The sequence below is a fragment of the Thalassophryne amazonica genome, chromosome 17 (assembly GCF_902500255.1).
Source record: "Thalassophryne amazonica chromosome 17, fThaAma1.1, whole genome shotgun sequence".
NCBI classification, from domain to species: domain Eukaryota; kingdom Metazoa; phylum Chordata; class Actinopteri; order Batrachoidiformes; family Batrachoididae; genus Thalassophryne; species Thalassophryne amazonica.
Window position 1 is genome coordinate 15,470,939 of NC_047119.1, and position 19,906 is coordinate 15,490,844.

General features: G+C 39.8%; 1 protein-coding gene across 3 annotated transcripts in view; it reads right to left on the bottom strand.

Annotated features, from left to right (window-relative positions):
• Positions 1–19,906, bottom strand: part of garnl3 (GTPase activating Rap/RanGAP domain like 3) — a 202,229-nt gene that overhangs the window by 11,833 nt on the left and 170,490 nt on the right. For all 3 annotated transcript variants that reach the window (XM_034191917.1, XM_034191916.1, XM_034191918.1), the window contains exons 24-28: positions 17,222–17,288; positions 15,556–15,666; positions 11,350–11,468; positions 10,155–10,290; positions 5,179–5,238 (exon numbers count right to left, since the gene is read on the bottom strand). In XM_034191917.1, coding sequence (XP_034047808.1) covers positions 5,179–5,238; positions 10,155–10,290; positions 11,350–11,468; positions 15,556–15,666; positions 17,222–17,288 — 493 coding nt within the window. The remainder of the gene's footprint in view (positions 1–5,178; positions 5,239–10,154; positions 10,291–11,349; positions 11,469–15,555; positions 15,667–17,221; positions 17,289–19,906) is intronic.

Here is a 19,906-nt window from a genome sequence, read left to right on the forward strand (position 1 = left end):
CTGGCATTCAGTCAGTGAGTTTGTCAATTTTGTGGAACAAACAGGTGTGAATCAGGTGTCCCCTATTTAAGGATGAAGCCAGCACCTGTTGAACATGCTTTTCTCTTTGAAAGCCTGAGGAAAATGGGACGTTCAAGACATTGTTCAGAAGAACAGTGTAGTTTGATTAAAAGGTTGATTGGAGAGGGGAAAACGTATACGCAGGTGCAAAAAATTATAGGCTGTTCATATACAATGATCTCCAATGCTTTAAAATTAACTAAAAAACCAGATATGCGTGGAAGAAAACGGAAAACAACCATCAAAATGGATAGAAGAATAACCAGAATGGCAAAGGCTCACCCACTGATCAGCTCCAGGATGATCAAAGACAGTCTGGAGTTACCTGTAAGTGCTGTGACAGTTAGAAGACGCCTGTGTGAAGCTAATTTATTTGCAAGAATCCCCCGCAAAGTCCTAAAAGACATGTGCAGAAGAGGTTACAATTTGAAAAGAACACATCAACTGGCCTAAAGAGAAATGGAGGAATATATTGTTGACTGATGACAGTAAAATTGTTCTTTTTGGGTCCAAGGGTCACAGACAGTTTGTGAGACGACCCCCAAACTCTGAATTCAAGCCACAGTTCACAGTGAAGACAGAGAAGCATGGTGGTGCAAGCATCATGATATGGGCATGTTTCTCCTACTATGGTGTTGGGCCTATATATCGCATACCAGGTATCATGGATCAGTTTGGATATGTCAGAATACTTGAAGAGGTCATGTTGCCTTATGCTGAAGAGGACATGCCCTTGAAATGGGTGTTTCAACAAGACAATGACCCCAAGCACACTAGTAAATGAGCAAAATCTTGGTTCCAAACCAACAAAATGAATGCCTCGCAGATGTGAAGAAATCATGAAAAACTGTGGTTATACAACTAAATACGAGTTTAGTGATTCACAGGATTGCTAAAAAAGCAGTTTGAACATAATAGTTTTCAGTTTGTAGCGTCAACAGCAGATGCTACTATTATTGTGAACACCCCCTTTTCTACTTTTTTTTTACTAATAGCCCAATTTCATAGCCTTAAGAGTGTGCATATCATGAATGCTTGGTCTTGTTGGATTTGTGAGAATCTACTGAATCTACTGGTACCTTGTTTCCCATGTAACAATAAGAAATATCCTCAAAACCTGGATTAATCTTTTTAGTCACATAGCACTGCTATTATTCTTAACACTAATGTACACACATAACGTAACTTGGTTACTCTTAAGATTGAGCAATCAGCAAAGTAACTAATACTTACTTTTCTGAGTACTAAATCTTAAAAATAAGTTAGATTATGAGTTACTTTATTAATTACATTCAGCAGCTGCTAATGAAGTGACTGTATAAAGTAACTGGAAAATATAACTGTATAAAGTAACTAGTGAAGTAACTTTTTAAAGTTACTTTGACAAAACTGGTTAATTTAGACCTTCGTCTTCAGTTCTGTAAGATCCCAAGCTATTGAGCCGGGGTATTCAACTGATTCCATAAAGGGCTGAGAGGGTGCAGGTTTTCTTTGCAACCACCCAATGGGCTCAGGATCTATATAGGACCCTCCTCCTCCTTCTCCTCCTCCATAACCTGTGTTGGATAGAATACAGTCCACCGAGTTAATTCACCAACTTTGCACTTGCCCTTTCATTTTGAAGATATCTCTATAGCAGGGGTATTCAACTGATTCCAGAAAGGGCAGAGTGGGTGCAGATTTTCTTTGCAACTACAGATTAACATCATTTTGAGCAGATGGAATCAGTTAATCAGTGAAATCATTTGGAAGTGGATGGTTGCAAAGAAAACCTGCACTCCCTCGGCCCTTTCTGGAATCACTTTCTAGAAACCCTGCTATAGAGATATCTTCAAAATAAAAAAAATTTCAATCAAAGTTGGTGAACAAACTCAGTGAACTGTATTCTACATAACACGGGTCATGTCAAATTCATAGGTTTCAGGATGAGAAGAAGAATAAGGAGTAGTAAGTCAGTCCTATATAGGCCCTGAGGTCCATTGGTGCCACTGCTAATCCCTGGATTTCATGGATTACTTTCCCAGCCACGGCTGGTACCTACTTACAACTGGGTAGAGTGAGACAATGCAGATGAAGTGTCTACAGCAGAGGTCTCAAACGCATTAAGGGCCAAGACGGTGCAGGTTTTCTTTACAACCACCAACTCCACCAGGTGATCTCACTGACTAACATCACTTAGAGCAGATGGAATCAGTTAGTCAGCTGGGAAAGTTAATGAATGCTCAAAGAACACCTAATTGGAAACATGCGAGTGTCCTGATTGGGTATAAAAGAAGCATCCCCAAAAGGCTCAGCCATTCACAAGCAAAGATGGGGCAAGGATCACCACTTTGTGAACAACTGCATGAAAAAAAATAGTCCAACAGTTTAAAAACAATGTTTCTCAATGTTCAATTGCAAGGAATTTAGGGATTCCATCATCTACAGTCCATAATATAATCAGAAGATTCAGAGAATCTGGAGAACTTTCTACACGTAAGCGGCAAGGCCGAAAGCCAACATTGAATGCTCGTGACCTTTGATCCCTCAGGCGGCACTGCATTAAAAACTGACATCATTGTGTAAAGGATCTTACCGCGTGGGCTTTGGAACACTTCAGAAAACCATTGTCAGTTAACACAGTTTGTCGCTACATCTACAAGTGGTCTAACAACAGATGGAATCAGTTAGTCAGTGAGATCACCTGGTGGAGTTGGTGGTATTAAAGAAAACGTGCACCCTCTTGGCCTTTTCTGGAATCAGTTTGAGATGTCTGGTCTACACGTCGATATATGAGGTCTGTCAATAAAGTATAGGTCCTTTTTATTTTTTTCAAAAAATATATGGATTTCATTCATATGTTTTTACATCAGACATGCTTGAACCCTCGTGCGCATGCATGAGTTTTTCCACGCCTGTCGGTGACGTCATTCACCTGTGAGCACTCCTTGTGGGAGGAGTCGTCCAGCCCCTCGTCCGAATTCCTTTGTCTGAGAAGTTGCTGAGAGACTGGCGCTTTGTTTGATCAAACCTTTTTCTAAACCTGTGAGACACATCGAAGTGGACACGGTTTGAAAAATTAAGCTGGTTTTCAGTGAAAATTTTAATGGCTGATGAGAGATTTTGAGGTGATACTGTCGCTTTAAGGACTTCCCACGGTGCGAGACGTCGCGCAGCGCTCTCAGGCACCGTCGTCAGCCTGTTTCAAGCTGAAAACCTCCACGTTTCAGGCTCTATTGATCCAGGACGTCGTGAGAGAACAGAGAAGTTTCAGAAGAAGTCAGTTTCAGCATTTTATCCGGATATTCCACTGTTAAAGGAGATTTTTTTTAAATGAAAGACGTGCGGACGGATTGCAGCATCGGCTCGCAGCTGCTGCGATGCTCTGCCACAGGAAAAACACCTCTGTTGGAAGCCTTAAGGACAAGTTGGAACATGTCCAGCTGTTAAACAATTTCTCATATACTCACTCCACTGAAAGCCATCAAAAGCCGCCTGGATTTTACAAATGGTTATCAACATGGAGATGTTTTTCCTGTGCCGCCGCACCGTGCCGGCTGCGTCCCGATGCGCGGACCCGTCCGCACGTCTTTCATTAAAAAAATCTCCTTTAACAGTGGAATATCCGGATAAAATGCTGAAACCGACTTCTTCTGAAACTTCTCTGTTCTCTCACGACGTCCTGGATCAATAGAGCCTGAAATGTGGAGGTTTTAAGCTTGAAACAGGCTGATGACAGCGCCTGGGTCCGCTGCACGACGTCTCGCTCCGTGGGAAGTCCTTAAAGCGACAGTATCACCTCAAAATCTCTCATCAGCCGTTAAAATTTTCACTGAAAACCAGCTTAATTTTTCGAACTGTGTCCACTTCGATGTGTCTCACAGGTTTAGAAAAAATTTTGATCAAACAAAGCGCCAGTCTCTCAGCAACTTCTCAGACAAAGGAATTCCAACGAGGGGCTGGACGACTCCTCCCACAAGGAGTGCTCACAGGCGAATGACGTCACCGACAGGCGTGGAAAAACTCACGCATGCGCATGAGGGTTCATCATGTCTGACGTAAAAACATATGAATGAAATCCATATAGTTTTTGAAAAAAAGAAAAAGGACCTATACTTTATTGACAGTCCTCGTACCTTCTCCTCATCCTTTCTCCCACCATGTTTAAATCACAGGTCATCCTCCACTGTTCATTGCAGAATCTTTATGGGACTGTAATTCTGTGGACACCTTATTGGGAGGTTTAACGTGTATTTCTGGAATATACTGGAATTTTTCAACACAGTTTAAAGCAGCAATCATCTTGGCTTGTGTAAACTGGTGACCCACTGAAAATGTAACATAATGAACAAAGACTGAAATCAATTTATCTTGCACCTATTAGATTTACATAATTTAAAAATGAAATAAACTAAATTAACCGACTGTCTGATTTTAATCATCCATCCAAGGTGTTGAGGAGATGATGGTCTAGTGGTGGGCTTGAGACCAGAATACAGAAATAAGAGGGCGCTGAATTCTCAGGAGCAGTGAGATCTTTGTGTATTCAGTTAAGGGAGCAGCCAAATCATTTAAAGCATCTTGGTCACATGAGTGATGCAATTATATCAGATGAATCCATCACCAAGGAGGAGATATGGCACATTAGCAGTCAGAGGATGATGTTTTTGTCATAGTCCTTTCCATCACGCTCTGATTATGGTACCACTGTTTGGACTCCCACTTTGGATCGAAAAGAGGACTGACAAAAGTCTCCATGGCGACAGCGCAATCTCTAAATCATGCTGCGGCAGGCGCGTCTTCCCCTTCCCTCACTCCCCTTGTCCTTCCTTCTCTCCCGACCTCTTGCCTGTGCACAATCGCTCCTTTTTCTCCTCCGCTCCTCATCTCTCTGCTGCAGTTTTGAAAACCACTGTCCTGATCGACGTTATCGCCACTTTACTCTGCATATCACCTTCTGCTCCTAATGATCTCGGCTTTAATTAGTGAAGAAAAAAGTGTAATGGAGAAGAACTGAAGCTCAATTAACATTCAAACAACGTTTGAACGCTGTGGAGCAGACAGGGTGATGATGATGCACGCTGGGAGCACATGCATGTTGGCGAGGCGTCGTCTGAACCGAGATGTGTTGTGCAGTACCTTCAGCATCCTTAGACATGTACAGGGAGAGCTTGGAACCATAGGGGATCCGTATAGAATCTGAAGCAGGGAAGAAAGAGAAGATTAACACACACACACACACACACACACACACACACACACACACACACACACACACACACACACACACACACACACACACACACACACACACACAGTTATATTTCAGTTCACAGACACAAAAATCATGCTTACAATAGCTCCATTATATAGGAATCAACCTGTAAGTTGGTCCATAAGGCTCCTCTAAACTGGCTGATGGATTTCAATAAAACTTCACAAAATGACACAACACCATACAAAGATGTGCATGAAGGAAAATAATTTCAGCCTGACATCGTCAACGAGAGATAACTGAACTTTTGTTGTTTTTTTGTCATTCAAATTCTCCAGCAGGCATTTTCTTTTTAAGCCTGTGCACGCGTCTCCACTGCAGGGATGGCCATGGGCCTCAGGGCTGTTTTGGTGGCAAAAAGGGGCCTACACAGAATTGGACAGGTGGTTATGGCCCGGTCACACGGCGTTAGCTGAACGAAGAAAAAAAAGTCCCAAAGTCACAAATCGTCGAGAAAAAGTGGACGAATGAGCCGGCACGTCTCCCATCACCGAAAAGCCTGCGAGTGCAGAGCGCATAAAAGACCGAAATGAAACCGAAACTATCAAAAGAAAAACGAAGCGAACTGCGATCTTGACGCTTATAAACAAAATCAAAATGAATCGCCAGTGTGTGATCATTTCTGCAGTGAGTCTGTGCTGTCCACAGTCACCTGCGGCAGCGTTGTCTTGACAATGTGCGCACACACACACACACACATACACACATATTAGCCAGAGACGTTGAAAGGCTGGAGAGACAGAGGCTAGAGGTTGGATGAAGTTGGATGACAATCAAATGGAACGCTGATGGTACGGGAACTACAGAACCGTCAAGACAAAAAGCAAAATGGAAGATGGACGAATTGAGGTTGTCGTTAGGACTCTTTCACATTTTTCAACAGTTTGAAAATTCTGAAGAAACGCCAGCGACAGAAATGAAGCTGGACGATGGTTAAATGACATCTTCGAAAGTCAACATAAGTCCAGATTTCTTGTTTCGTTTTGACTTTGGTGTCCTTCGTTAGTGCTGTGTGACCGGGGTTTTACATTGTTATGGCTCATTGGTGTATTTTTCAAGGCAAATAATGACTCACATATAATTGTTTCATGTTCTGTCAAATATGCGTTGTGCCATCTGTTTTGTGTTGTAGCCACCTGACTCAGTCTGATCTGCTTGAGGTTTCTTCTTGGAAGTTGTTGTCAGTGTGTTTGCTCATGGAGTGGGTAAAGTCTAGACCTTTCTTGTGTCTAGCGCTTTGAGATGACATATTATAAATCATTTGGGATTTTTGTGCATTGTGGTACTGCACTTTTTATTTTTGTCATTTATTCTTTTACTATTGGAGTTTATTTTGTTTTGTGCTTTGATCCCTAGGAAAGACTTTTAGAAATAGTCATTACAATTACTATTATTAAAAACAAATGTGACTTTTTTTAAGTTGCACTGTTGGACCTCCAAAACCACACTGAAAAAAGAACCATCTTAAAAAAGCATTCCAATTGGTAAAACCTGAATGAATTAAGTTGTTTGAACTTACGTTTGTAAGTTAACCTACAAACGCATGTTCAAACAACTTAATTCATTCAGGTTTTACAAATTGTAATGCTTTTCTAAGTTGGTTCAACTATTCTATTTTTTCAGTGTAGTAAAAAAACAATGTGACTTGTACTCTGGAAAATATGGAAAAATTGGACCTAACTGGGCTCCTCAATAGAAATGTTGAGCAGTTTCTTAATTCAGGTACTTAATCACAAAATGTTTACTGCTGTCGATATATTTCACATGGAAAGCAAAGTTTCCTCAAACCAGTTGAATTCGCTCAGTGCGACAAACAGCTGAACATCTCCTTTGAAAACAATAATTAGCCAAACAAGCCTAAAAGCATAAAGTCTCTCCTCGCCTAATTGCAGCCGCGACAGCTAAACCATTCCCCCTTTCAGCATTAATGGGACACGTAAGTAGCCACTGAAAAGGAGGAAAGCATTTGTGTCTCCACAGTTAGGACATTTTCATCAAAGTCTTTGTCCTTCCCTGCAGCAATCGCAATACCAGGGTGACTGCGTGACCCGTTACAGATTGAAATGTTACCTCCAACATCATCCATTGTTCTGCTGTCTCAAACCTATTTGGCATTTGCATCATTAATAACAATTGTGTCAAAAACGTGCCCCATTTCAAACGATTGCATCAATCAAGGTCAGTCACAGGGGGAGGGGATCCACTCAGCGGTCAGAAAGCCAGTGAAGAGAGGTAAAGTGGGAGGGGCTAATATTGATACTCAATTATCCATAAAAGCGTCTTCCGAGGACGCTTATTGTGCTGCTTGAATGGAAGTGGGGGTAAGGGGGTTTGGGTGGTATGTTGTGATTACAACGCTCTGTCTTTCTGTGATGGTGTTAAAACGTCTCACAAAGTGGAACGCTGTCTCTGCTAAACTGATATGTTTGCTTGGGTGGGTCCCCTAGTTTGTTTGTTTAGTAGCCTTTAAGCAAAAAAAAAAAAAAACTATAATGAATTGGTTTTCATGAGATTTGGTTAAAGTGCAGCCAGACTAAATTAAGTGAGAATCTGCAAGAGCAAATTCAATATGAGCTCTCAGAGCTGTGTGGCTCCGAAACCAGTAAAACTGCTGAATCTGATCTAGAATATTGCAGGTAATACAGTGCATCCGGAAAATATTCACAGCACTTTATTTTTCCACATTTTGTTATGTTACAGCCTTATTTCAAAATTGATTAATTTTTTTCCTCTAAATTCTATACACAATATCCCATAATGACAATGTGAAAAAAGTATTTTTTTTTGAAAATTTATTAAAAAGAAAATAACTAAGAAATCAAATGTACATACATAAGAATTCAAAGCCTTTGCTCAATACTTTGTTGATGCACAATAGCACCATGTTTTCTAATTAAATGCAACTTATGGATTGGTGTGACTTATATCCAGTGTTGCCACGGTTACTTTGAAAAAGTAATGAAATTACCGATTACTCCTTGATAAAGTAACTTAGTTACTTTACAGATTGCTCAGTTTTAAAAATAACTAAGTCAGATTACTAGTTACGTTATTAGTTACATTCCATAGCTGCAGACAACACCCCACCCCCTCAACGTGAAAATGATAACCAGTTTTGCCAAAACTCACTTTTAGTGCAGCGGCTAAGAGAATATTTAGAGCAAAATCGTGCAAATGGTGATACAAGCACCAAAGTTGGCACAAATACTCCTTAGACATTACTCTTTTGAACAAACCGACTGGCCACTTGAATTTTCAATAGGGGGCCAGGTAGGGGTCAATTGAAGAATTACATAGGGGCCGAAATAAAAAATGCTGAAATCATTTTTGAAAACTACACCACATTATTTGTCTGATCGTAAAGATTCCAAAAAGGTATAGTTTTGACTATCTATGCCTGAATGATCAGAGGTTATGGGGTAAAAACAGCAAAAATGGTGACAAATGTCAGTGTCAGTTTGTACAGTTGTCAAAAGTTAAAGTTGCTCTAATTTTGGTAAAAAGTGATGCAAATTATTGGTTGAGCTAATAGGATTAATAAATGGAATAGTTTTGATTGTGTTGAATGTTTGATCTCCAAAGTAAAGGTCAAACAAGGTCAACATCCATTGGATTCTATGACATGTGACATATGTTACCCTGTAACATGATAACTAAGCATGATACATGGTGCAAACTATTCCTTTTTAAAACCCTGTTACCTCAACTAATAATTTGCATCATTTTTTTTACCAAAATTGGAGCAACTTTAACTTTGACCCTGTACAAACTGAAACTGACTTTTGTCACCATTTTTGCTGTTTTTACCCCATAACTCCTAATCATTCAGTCATAGATAGCCCAATCTATACCTTTTTAGAATCTTTACGATCAGACAAATAATGTGGTGTAGTTTTCAAAATGATTTCAGCATTTTTAATTTTGACCCCTGTGTAATTCTTCAATTGATCCCTACCTGGCCACCTACTGAAAATTCAAGTGGCCAGTCGGTTTGTTCAAAAGAGCAATGTCTAAGGAGTATCTGTGCCAACCTTGGTGCTTGTATCACCATTTGCACGACTGTTTCAGTTATCTGCTGCACTATTTACTGAAAGTGCATTTTTAACAGTAACGTAAACAATGTATGTCCTGACATTTTAAGATTAACGTAAATACTATTTTATGAAAGAAGTTTTTGTAAAACATGAAATTAAGTTAGTCTTTCTTGGCTTCAATGAACATAAAAAATAAATAAAGACCTCATATTTAACTGTTGACAGCACTGTAACGATAAAACTTACAATTTATAGTCTACATTGTTTATAAATGTAACAATTAAATTCTTTCTACCATTTTTCTAACATTTAAATTTTTTCTAAACATTTTAGTTGTTGAAATTATTATTATTATTAGTATTATTATTAGTAGTAGTAGTAGTAGCATGAAAAAATATCTTCAAAAGTGGACCTTTAATCTAAGGCTGTTGTGGGGGGCTGCATCCCTGCTCCTCACGCCCCCTTTCCCTTTGGATTTGCCTCTGTACAGCTGTAGGAGTTACAGTACACACAATTAATGAGCAAATGGTTTTATAAGCGTATAGTATTTTTCATATCTGTAAGCTATGCTAATAAATCATTATGAGAGATGTGTGCATTTAATGTGTCGCATTTAGAAAACTCTGAATGTTAAACTTAAACCTTGCAGCTCAGAAGAAAAGAGTTCTGCTGAGACAGGTTTATGCAAATGTTCTGCTGCTCTGTAGGACACGGGTCAAACAGGCCTGTAGGCAGCATTAACATTCAAAAACAATACCAAGCGCAACTATCAGCGCCGTCTTCTTCTTTTACCGCACAGGGCTTACCATCACCGAGGGGCGAGGGGAACATGGGCATCTCGTAACCGGTGGGTGTCTGAGGAGAACTCTGGGAGCTGGTGTCTCTCGAACTGCAGTTGGAGGCCGAGTTCACTGGAGCCGACGAAACAAAATAGATGTCTGACTGGGATGGAAAAGAGAAGGACGCATAGAGCGAATGAGATCAATACAGACAGAGAACATGCAGTGAAGAAATATTATGAGAAACAGGAGATACAAAATGAGGTACAGAGGAGGAGGAAAACCAGTAAAAACAGTGAGTTTGGAGTGGAGAAATCCTTTTTTATGTCAACTGCATTGCAGTTTTAAATGATCTCTGTGTATGAATTATGAGTGTGTTACTGCTATGTACCCATGCAGATTGCCAACCATATTTCCCACTGGCCTAATAAAGAGTGATTGAAACGCAAGAGCTGAGAAAGCTGTTTCTAAAAGGTGCACAGCGGGAAACGCCAGCATTTAAAGTGCTCTTGCTATCAAATAAGAGTCCAACTTTGCTGCTTAATTTCAAAAGCTAACCGGCCTTGCATCTACTAAAGCTCGAAGCTTCATCGGACTTACTTTGTTGGGAAAAAGCACAGTGGTCGGCACCGTTTATCTAATCAGCCAACAGCTAATTAGGTTAACTTTTTTATTCGTGGAATTGCTTTTCAGCTAATTTTGAAAACCATTAGTGGACTATTTAGCTTTCACTAGAGTTAGTTTGGCTAACTTTAGTCAGCTGACATTTTTAAAATAAAGTTTAAAGGCTAAAACGTTTGTAAATCTTAAAATCATACAACTTTGTTGTTAGTGAAGTTATATGCTACTGCAAAAAAACAAAACTGACACACTGCGCGAAGGCAACAAGCGTCACCTCGAGGAGACGGCGAAGCAGGAAGCCAAGCCAGAGTAAATGCAATAATTACATTATTCGAATTATTTTCCATGCGTACCTTTATTTCTTAATACTTCTTATTCATTTAACATTTTCTGTACTGCTAAAATGTTTGGGAACCTCCATGTTTACACTACAACATACAAAAATTACAGTTCTTTAGGTCTGTTTTTGAGGATGAGCAGTTAGCAGGTGCATTGGCTAAATGTTTTAGCAGTTTGTCAGTTTATTGTTATCACTGTTAGTGGGCTGGAGATTATCTAAGATAACACTGCCCACCAAAAAGCAGTATGTGGGCATACTGACCCGTGAAGAAGCCAGCTGCAGTTCTGGAACCACCGCCGTGTACACAAGGTTGCCATTGACCACCAGTCTGATCTCAATGGAGTCAGTAGTGAAAGCCAGAATGTAAGGGAATGCACAAACTGAAAACAAATCAAAGTTAAAAACAAACAACAACAAAGTTTAAGACAAAGTTTTAAATCATAGTGACAACAGAAACTGACCAAATGACCCTGATCAAAAGTTTACATACCCTGGTCATTTTAGCCTGATAACATGCACACAAATTGACACAAACGGGTTTGAATGGCTACAAAAGGTAACCATCCTCACCTGTGATCCGTTTGCTTGTAATGAGTGTGTGCAAGATCAGTGAGTTTCTGGGTTCCTGACAGACCCTTGCATCTTTCATCCAGTGCTGCACTGACATTTCTGGTTTCTGAATCATGGGGAAAGCAAAAGACTTGCCAAAGAAAAGGTAATTGATAAAGGATATAAAAAAGATATCCAAGGGACTGACAATGCCAATCAGCAGTGTTCAAACTCTAATTAAGAAGTGGAAAATGAGGGATTCTGTTGGAACCAAACCACGGTCAGGTAGACCAACAAAGATTTCAGTAACAACTGCCAGGAAAATTGCAAAGAAAAACTTCAGCTGAAATACAGGACTCTCTGAAAAAAGTGGTGTGGCTATTTTAAGATGCACAATAAGGAGGAACTTGTACAAAAATGGGCTGCATGGTTGAGTCACCACAAGAAAGCCATTACTACGCAAATGCAACAAAGTATCCTGCTTACAATATGCCAAACAGCACACAGAACAAAGCCATTTGGAGTGATGAGACCAAAATTTAACTTGTTGCCCACAACCATAAACATTACATCTGGAGAGGAGTCAACAAGGCCTATGATGAAAGGTACACCCTTCCTACTGTGAAGCATGGAGGTGGATCGCTGATGTTTTGGTGATGTGTGAGGAAACATGGTCAAAATTGATGGCAGGATGAATGCAGCATGTTGTCAGTAAATACTGGAGAAAAATTTGCACTCATCAGCCCAGAAGCTGCTTATGGGACGTACTTGGACGTTCCAACATGACAATGATCCAAAACACAAGGTCAAGTTGACCTGTCATTGGCTACAGCAGAATAAAGTGAAGTTTTTGGAGTGACCATCTCAGTCTCTTGACCTCAGTATCATTGAGCCACTCTGGGGAGATTTCAAACGTGCAGTTCATGCAACACAGCCCAGGAATTTACAGGAACTGAAGTCTTTTAACTTTACCATCAGAGAAAGTAAAGAGCCTCGTCCACAACTACCACAAAAGACTCCAAGCTGTCATTGATGTTAAAGGGGACAATACATGGTATGTATTAAAAAACGGGGTATGTAAACTTTTGATCTGGGTCATTTGGGTAGTTTCTGTTGTCATTATGATTTAAAAAGAGTAAACACAGTTTGACAATAAATGGCTTCACACAACCACTAACGATGACTGAAAAAAGTTTGTGTTATCATTCATATACTCTGAAAATGTGTCCCCCCCCCCCCCCCAAAAAAATCAAAAATTCTGCCAAGGTATGTAAATGTTTGAGCACAACTGTATGTATTGAAAACCCATATCTGGAGTCCAGTGTTCTTTTTGAGTCAGTCTGTGTTCTTTGTGACATTCCCATAGGGTCTGACAGTGTCTTCTCTGAGTTGAAAGGGGGCATGTCAAGTGGCCATTCCTGTCTATTTAAACCAAAAGGAAAATAAAGCTTTCTCAGGCTGTTTTCACACCAGCAAGTTTGAACAAAAGACTGCACCAAGGCTTTTTTGGGGGGAACATTTGTGTGTTGTAAATTCCAAGGACACTATAGTCTCAATCACACCAAATATGAAGGTTCACTTTACTTTATTTCCTTGTTGTCCTTGTTGCTGTTGTAATACCAGTCCCAATTTGCCAAAGAACGTCACTGTCCCTTGCCAACAGGAAAGAAGAGTGCCAATAATTGAGTGCACTGATTACATCGCCCCCTGGTGGGCCTTGACGGTACTGCACATCAGCTGTGAGATGTAAATCAAGTTTGGGAACATGTACTGGTGCTGCACCTTGCCACATCCACAATACCACAGAACCACCTTGGGTCATGGACTTCAGTCGCCGAGGCTGACAACTGGTCCATCCAAACATCTCCAAAATAACCATGTATTTGCTGTAGTTGGGTGAACATCCTCTTGGCCTTCTCCAGCCATAGGCGATTTTCAACACTTAGCCACCTTCACGCCGGATCATGCACAGAGAAACCATTTTGGCCATGTGGCCAAAATGTCAAAGGTGACACTCTCTCACAATGCAAGTGATACGCCTCATCTTAGTCTTCCTCAGTAACCACAAGTTTGAAAACAAAGTCATTCCAGTGATTCCCAAGGATCCTCCTGCAAAGACAGGCACCTCTCGATCTCAAAGGCCCAAGAAAACATAGACGTGAATGTCACTGCTGAGATAAGTGAATCTTTCTCTACAAGTTCAAGACTTTTACCACACACAGATACACTTCTGAATGCTGAATCCAGGAAGCCCCTGAAATGCAGGATCTTAGTCTTGATCCAGGACAATCAGAAACCCAGACATTCCGATTCCTCACTCAACTTCTTAAGCGCTGCAATCAGACTATCCAATAATTCTGCAAAAATCACAGCATTGTCTGCAAAGTCAAGGTCAATAAATCTTTCCTCACCAACAAAAGCACTTAAGTCACTGGTTTCCGCAAGCCAACTGAACCCTACCCTTCAAGAAGTCATTAAAATAAATACAAATCTCTGACTCGCAATTTTGTAGCAAAGTTTAAAATAACCCCAAAATATGTGTCATTATTCTTAATGTCCTCTGACCTTACTTTAACAGTATATAAGGAAACACCTCACCTTCATCTCAAAAAGGTTTTGGGTGTCAGCGGAAAATTTTAAAATTTCAAATGCCTTTGGCATTCCCAGTTTTGGGAATGGCTGATCTAGGTAGTCATTCTGTTTGACGCAGAGCAGGAACAAACAGAAAACCTGCAGGATAGGTGGTACATGAGGACCAGGTTTGAGAACCACTGCCCTAGTGCAGTGATTCCTGATCCTAGTTCTTAGGGATCCCCTAACCTGCATGTTTTATCCCTACATCCTCTGGCAAAAGCTGATTCATTCATTCATTCATTCATTCATTCATTCATTCATTCATTCATTCATTCATTCATTCATTCATTCATTCATGTGTGCTCATCCAATCAAGTATCTCAAGTGATTGAGTAAAACAGCCTTTTGCAGAGCAGTGAGAGAGGAAAAATGTGCAGGTTAGGACTCTCTGAGGACTAGGGTTGGGAACCACTGGCTTAGCGTATGGTACAAGAGTACTGACAGGAAATGTAGGTGGGTGACATTTGATCTCAAGTTTCATGGTCCTGAAAAGCATAGAAAATGTCAGCAATTTCACCTTGACAAGTGCAATTTTGTCAGCACTGTAACTGCCAGATGGAACACCGGAGCATTTTTTTTTTAAATTTCTTTTGGATGGATGGGAGGTTGGGGGTGGTGGGAATAAAATGTATCATGGTTTGGATGAGTGAAGTTCTTATCTGCCTATGTTGCTGCGCTTCTTTGGGTTTAAACAACCAACCACAAATCACTGTTTTTTTATGACTTCATAACTTTTGCAAAATTATCCAGTGCTTGAGACAAGTGTGCACATAAAACACAAATGAAATGTGGTATTATGAGCCAATCAAATGTTGGTAAATTGTTTTAATTAAATGACCAACAAAACCCGAGGGTAGGTGGGTCAGTCTGCACCAATCACAACTTTGAAGGTCAGGGGTTTTTTTTTCTCTTTTGTCTATTTCATATTTATTCACACAGCAGAAGTGTGTTATTTACATATTGGCTACACAGTGTGTATGTCTGTATGTGAAATGACACATTATAAGACGCACATCATCCTCAAGCAACAACCTGCTGATAGCCACAGGGTGAGTGTTACAGGTTCAATAATGAATTGTGCTCTGGTTTTCGCTTCCCTTGCAACAACTAATAACAAACACACCATGCATGCACGACACACGTGTGCGCACAAAGATGCCAAAAAATAAGTACATATACCAATTGGATGCTTGCACCTACGCCATGTGTTACCATAGTGACAACAAGCTGTGACCAATGTGAGCAAATTTGACAGGGTAGGGCACTGCTGTCATGGCAACATACCAATGGCATTGGGCATCTGGTTCCAGCTGAAATTAAAGTCAGAAGAGGTGCTGGACTGGATCATCGGGGTGGAGCCGTTGAAAGGACAAACTTTTTTATAGTAGCAAATATCTGGAAAAGAAACCCGACAAAGATGAATATTCAAAACAATTAGCTTTTTTCTCATGTCTCCCAATATAAGATGCATGTACTGTAAGAAAAAAAAATATTACTCTTAATATTCTGGAGCAGTCTAATCCGTGGGTTGATTTTTATTCCAGAAGCGCAGCGGCAAAGAACAGATTATTAAAGAAACAGTTCAACCATGACACCAAAATTTATTTTCAAGGAATCAGTGAAAATGTCCAATAAATTTATCAATATTTTTCTTCAGTTTAACAATGCCAAATCACAGTATTGAGAAAGCTCAGAGCAACACGCTGAAAAGATTTCAGATTAGATAAATACACAAGATCGTCCCCCCATTTCACGATCATTTAGAATTCATTGCATAGAGGCGACCAATAAGATGAACATTGCATTTTCATTAAAACAATTTCCACATATTCTCTATTGGGGACAGGTCAGGATTGCAGGTATGCCAATCCAGTATCCGTACCCTCTTCTTCCACAGTCATGCCTTTGTAATGTGCGCAGAATGTGGTTTTGCAGTGTCTTGAAAAATGCATGGACCTCCCTGGAAAACATATCATCTTGAAGGCTGCCCATGCTGCTCTAAAATCTCAGTTAACATTTCTGCATTAATGATGCCATCATAGATGTGTAAATTACATTTGCCAAGTGCAGTGACAAAGCCCCATACCATGACAGACCCTGACTTTTGCACTTGTTGCTGATAATAGTCTGGAAGGTCATTTGTAGCATTAGACCAGAGGACATTTCTTCAAAAAAAAAAAAAGAAAAAAAAAAAAAAGATCTGGAATACTGATTTGTCTGACCACAATACATGTTTCCACTGTGTGATGGTCCAACCCTGATGCCTTAGAGGCCAGAGACATTGACACCTCCTCTGGACAAGGTAATCGTAACGCTTTGTTTTTACATAGTAAAATTTTAAGCACCATTTATGAATGAAACTCTGTATTGCAGGGTTTGACAAAGGTTTCTCAAGGTAACCCCTTGACTATGTGGTTATATCAGCTATTGACGAGTGACTGTTCCTGATGTGCAGCTAAGGCTTGCACCCTTGCCTTTTACACAGTGTAATTCCTCCAGATTCCTTCAATTATTTCATGATATGCACTGTAGAGGAGAAATATGCAAATCCCTTCCATCTTTCTTTGTTTGATGCATTTAAAAAATTCTTCACACATTTGCTGACAAACTTTTAGATCCTCAGGCCATCTTTGCTTTTCAAAGACTCAGCCTTTTGCTTATATTGCTTTTGCATCAAATCATGATTACAATCACCTGTTGACATCACCTGTTTGAATACTTTTTTTTTTTTACAGCATTACTGGGTCTAAATTACTCCTGTTCTAATGTTTTGTTTTGATTTTTAATGCGTTGCAGGCCTAAATGCAGGAATAAGTCAAAGTAAATGTACGATTCACTGCAGGTTTTTCAGTTGTATTTTCCTTACGTCCAAACTTTTTCTGATTTGGGGTTCTAGATTACTAGCTCAAAAATTACTTGATAAGAGGAGAAAAACAGATTTTAAACTCACAATTGTAACACAATAGCAGTCCTGCCTCTCCATCTTCGTACACATCAATGGCTGCTACAAAATTTACCTGCAGGCAAACACAAGTCATGTTAGGGGAATGTTCATATCAGATCTAAATGTTAAATAAGCAAGATCACATTTATCCCATGATGTCACAACATGCTTTCTATGTAAGCACTCTATGTTTGTCACTCTTATTAGAAGAAAAACATCAAAGGGGAAGTGATTCACACAGAAGATGGTTTATTCGAACAGCTGTTCATTCATGTTCCCTCCCCCGGCCGGTTGTGTGTGAATGACAACATGTTGATTCAGCGGAGCCACTGGAGGTTTCTGGTATGGGCAATGTGGGCTGTGGCCCGGGGCGGCATTTATGGGGGGAGGGGGGCAGTACCGTGGGCACGATCACTTAAAAAAAAAATCTCCACAGCAAAATGTCGCTGTGCACAGAACTGTCAAATTGGCGCCCTCTGCAGGTGTCTGCTGGCGCCCCTGTTTGCCGTCTGAGAGAAGCAGAAGGTGGAAGGAAGGAAGGGGAGGGGCGCGCAGGCAGGCTTGGGGAGTAACGGAATACATGTAACGGCGTTACGTAATTGGGATACAAAAAAGGTAACTGTATTCCACTACAGTTACAGAAAAAAAAGACATATTCAGATTACAGGTATATTTTAGTAAAAATGGGGATTAGTTCGCAGGATTACAATTTTAATGCATTTTATGATATTATCTGTATATATTTTTTTCTTTGAAATGAAAACGTGGACAGCATGACGCCTCCTAACCGGGCAAAATATTGATGAAGTTCCCGGATGTTAATACGTTTTCAATGGAGATTCGCGACTGAACACACTCAGAAAAATACGTGTTCAAAAATGCCATTTTGACCTGGATACCGAGCCAGTAAAATTAAATTACATTAAATTATGTCAGGAAAGTATTAAACTTACTCTGACACACACACATTCCCAAATATTAGTGTTGAAAGTGACATGGAGCTGCACTGTTCAAGCTGCTGAGCTGAGGCGTCTGCAGCTGCTGTTCAGTGCAGCTCCTAAAACCATTACAATACATTTATATACACAATTATCCTTTATTGACAGAGTTTCATTCATGAAGTCAGTGGTGTGGCTACACACCTCTAAGTGTGGGTGTGACTGTGAGTGGCACAGCGCGGGTCATTATAATCTTATTATTTTAAGGTGCAAATTAAAAAAAATTAATCCCCAGTCTTGTCGAACAATTTTAATCACTAACGACAAGTATTTTAACTAGACATTGGTCTAGCAGTGGAAAATATCAACTCGACATAAGTGAAGAGTTAATGATCCGTGTCATCGGGCGACACAGGTATGGCAGGAGACATACAGCTGTTTATCATCCAAATATCACGGACAAAGTGACAAGAAGAACCAAAACCACTTACTTATGGAAGGAAATACTGTCTCCCCTGTTCCTCCGTTTGTGGCTTTGCCAACATGTGCAGCTTTCCAGCATATTCCACCTGTTTCTTGAACTTCTATGCACGCAAATCACTAACTTGCCCGGAATTAAAATGGCGACCACGCCTCCTTACTGACATTATTTACTTAATGGTTTTCATTATGCTGTTGTTCTTATTTTGAAAGTTCAATAAGTGGACTGATATGTTAAACATGGTGCGAATGCTATGTGAAAGACTAAAGTAAGATCATTTTATGTTTACTGAACAAGTAGTAGACTTTTTTTTTTGTTTTGTATATTGTTCTGCAAGCCGCTTTTAATTACAAATTCTTCCGCACATGCCTGAGTTTTCATTATCCTTCATTTGTTTGGCATTTTTTGTAGCAGGTGAACACTGGGTGTGTTTAAAACAATATTGTGGTGCTCTTAATTCATAATGTGAAGTAAAACAGAGCATGCCATGTAAAAGAAACAGTTTTATTTTTGCTTAATAAACTGTACTATGTGGTCAAGATTATTTCTATTTAGTTTCTCTTGTCTGTATTAGCATATTTGATATTGGAGTAATCCAGAAGTAATTGAAAGTAATCAAATTACATTACTTTACTATTATGGTACTTGGATTACGTTACTGACTACATTTTTCAACAGGTACCTAGTAACTGTATCGGAATACATTTTTAAAGTAACCCTCCCAACCCTGCGCGCAGGGGACAGTTCACTTCTGGGTTTCTCTGGTCGACTCCAGTCAATCGCAGGCTGAGTTCCAGTCGATCACACACACAGAGAGAGACGGCCGATTCTCCACTCCAGCGGCTTTTTTTTACTTCTTCAAAAAAGCGACTAGCGAGAAATCTAGCGACTTTCCCTGGTATTATTTGAGACTTATGTGAAAGCATAGTATTTTTTATTATATTTATTTTATTATTTTACACACTGCTAAATGGTATAAACTGGACTTTGTCAGAGGGATGCACTATTACTATTAATAATAATAATTGAGACATTGTGAGGTAATTTGGCTAGTTACAGGGAAATAAAATAATGAACTAGTGCAAACATAAATTTTTGTTATTTTTTTGGGTGGAGGAGGGAGAAATCTCAAATATTAAAGTAGAAATGTGTGGAAAATTAACACGCTTCAATAGAAGAATGACTCATGCTTGTAACAAAACTGTTCCAAGTTCAGTTATTATTTATATCCATCATTTGGGTTAACGTTGGGGCCTGTAATTAGCCTTGTAT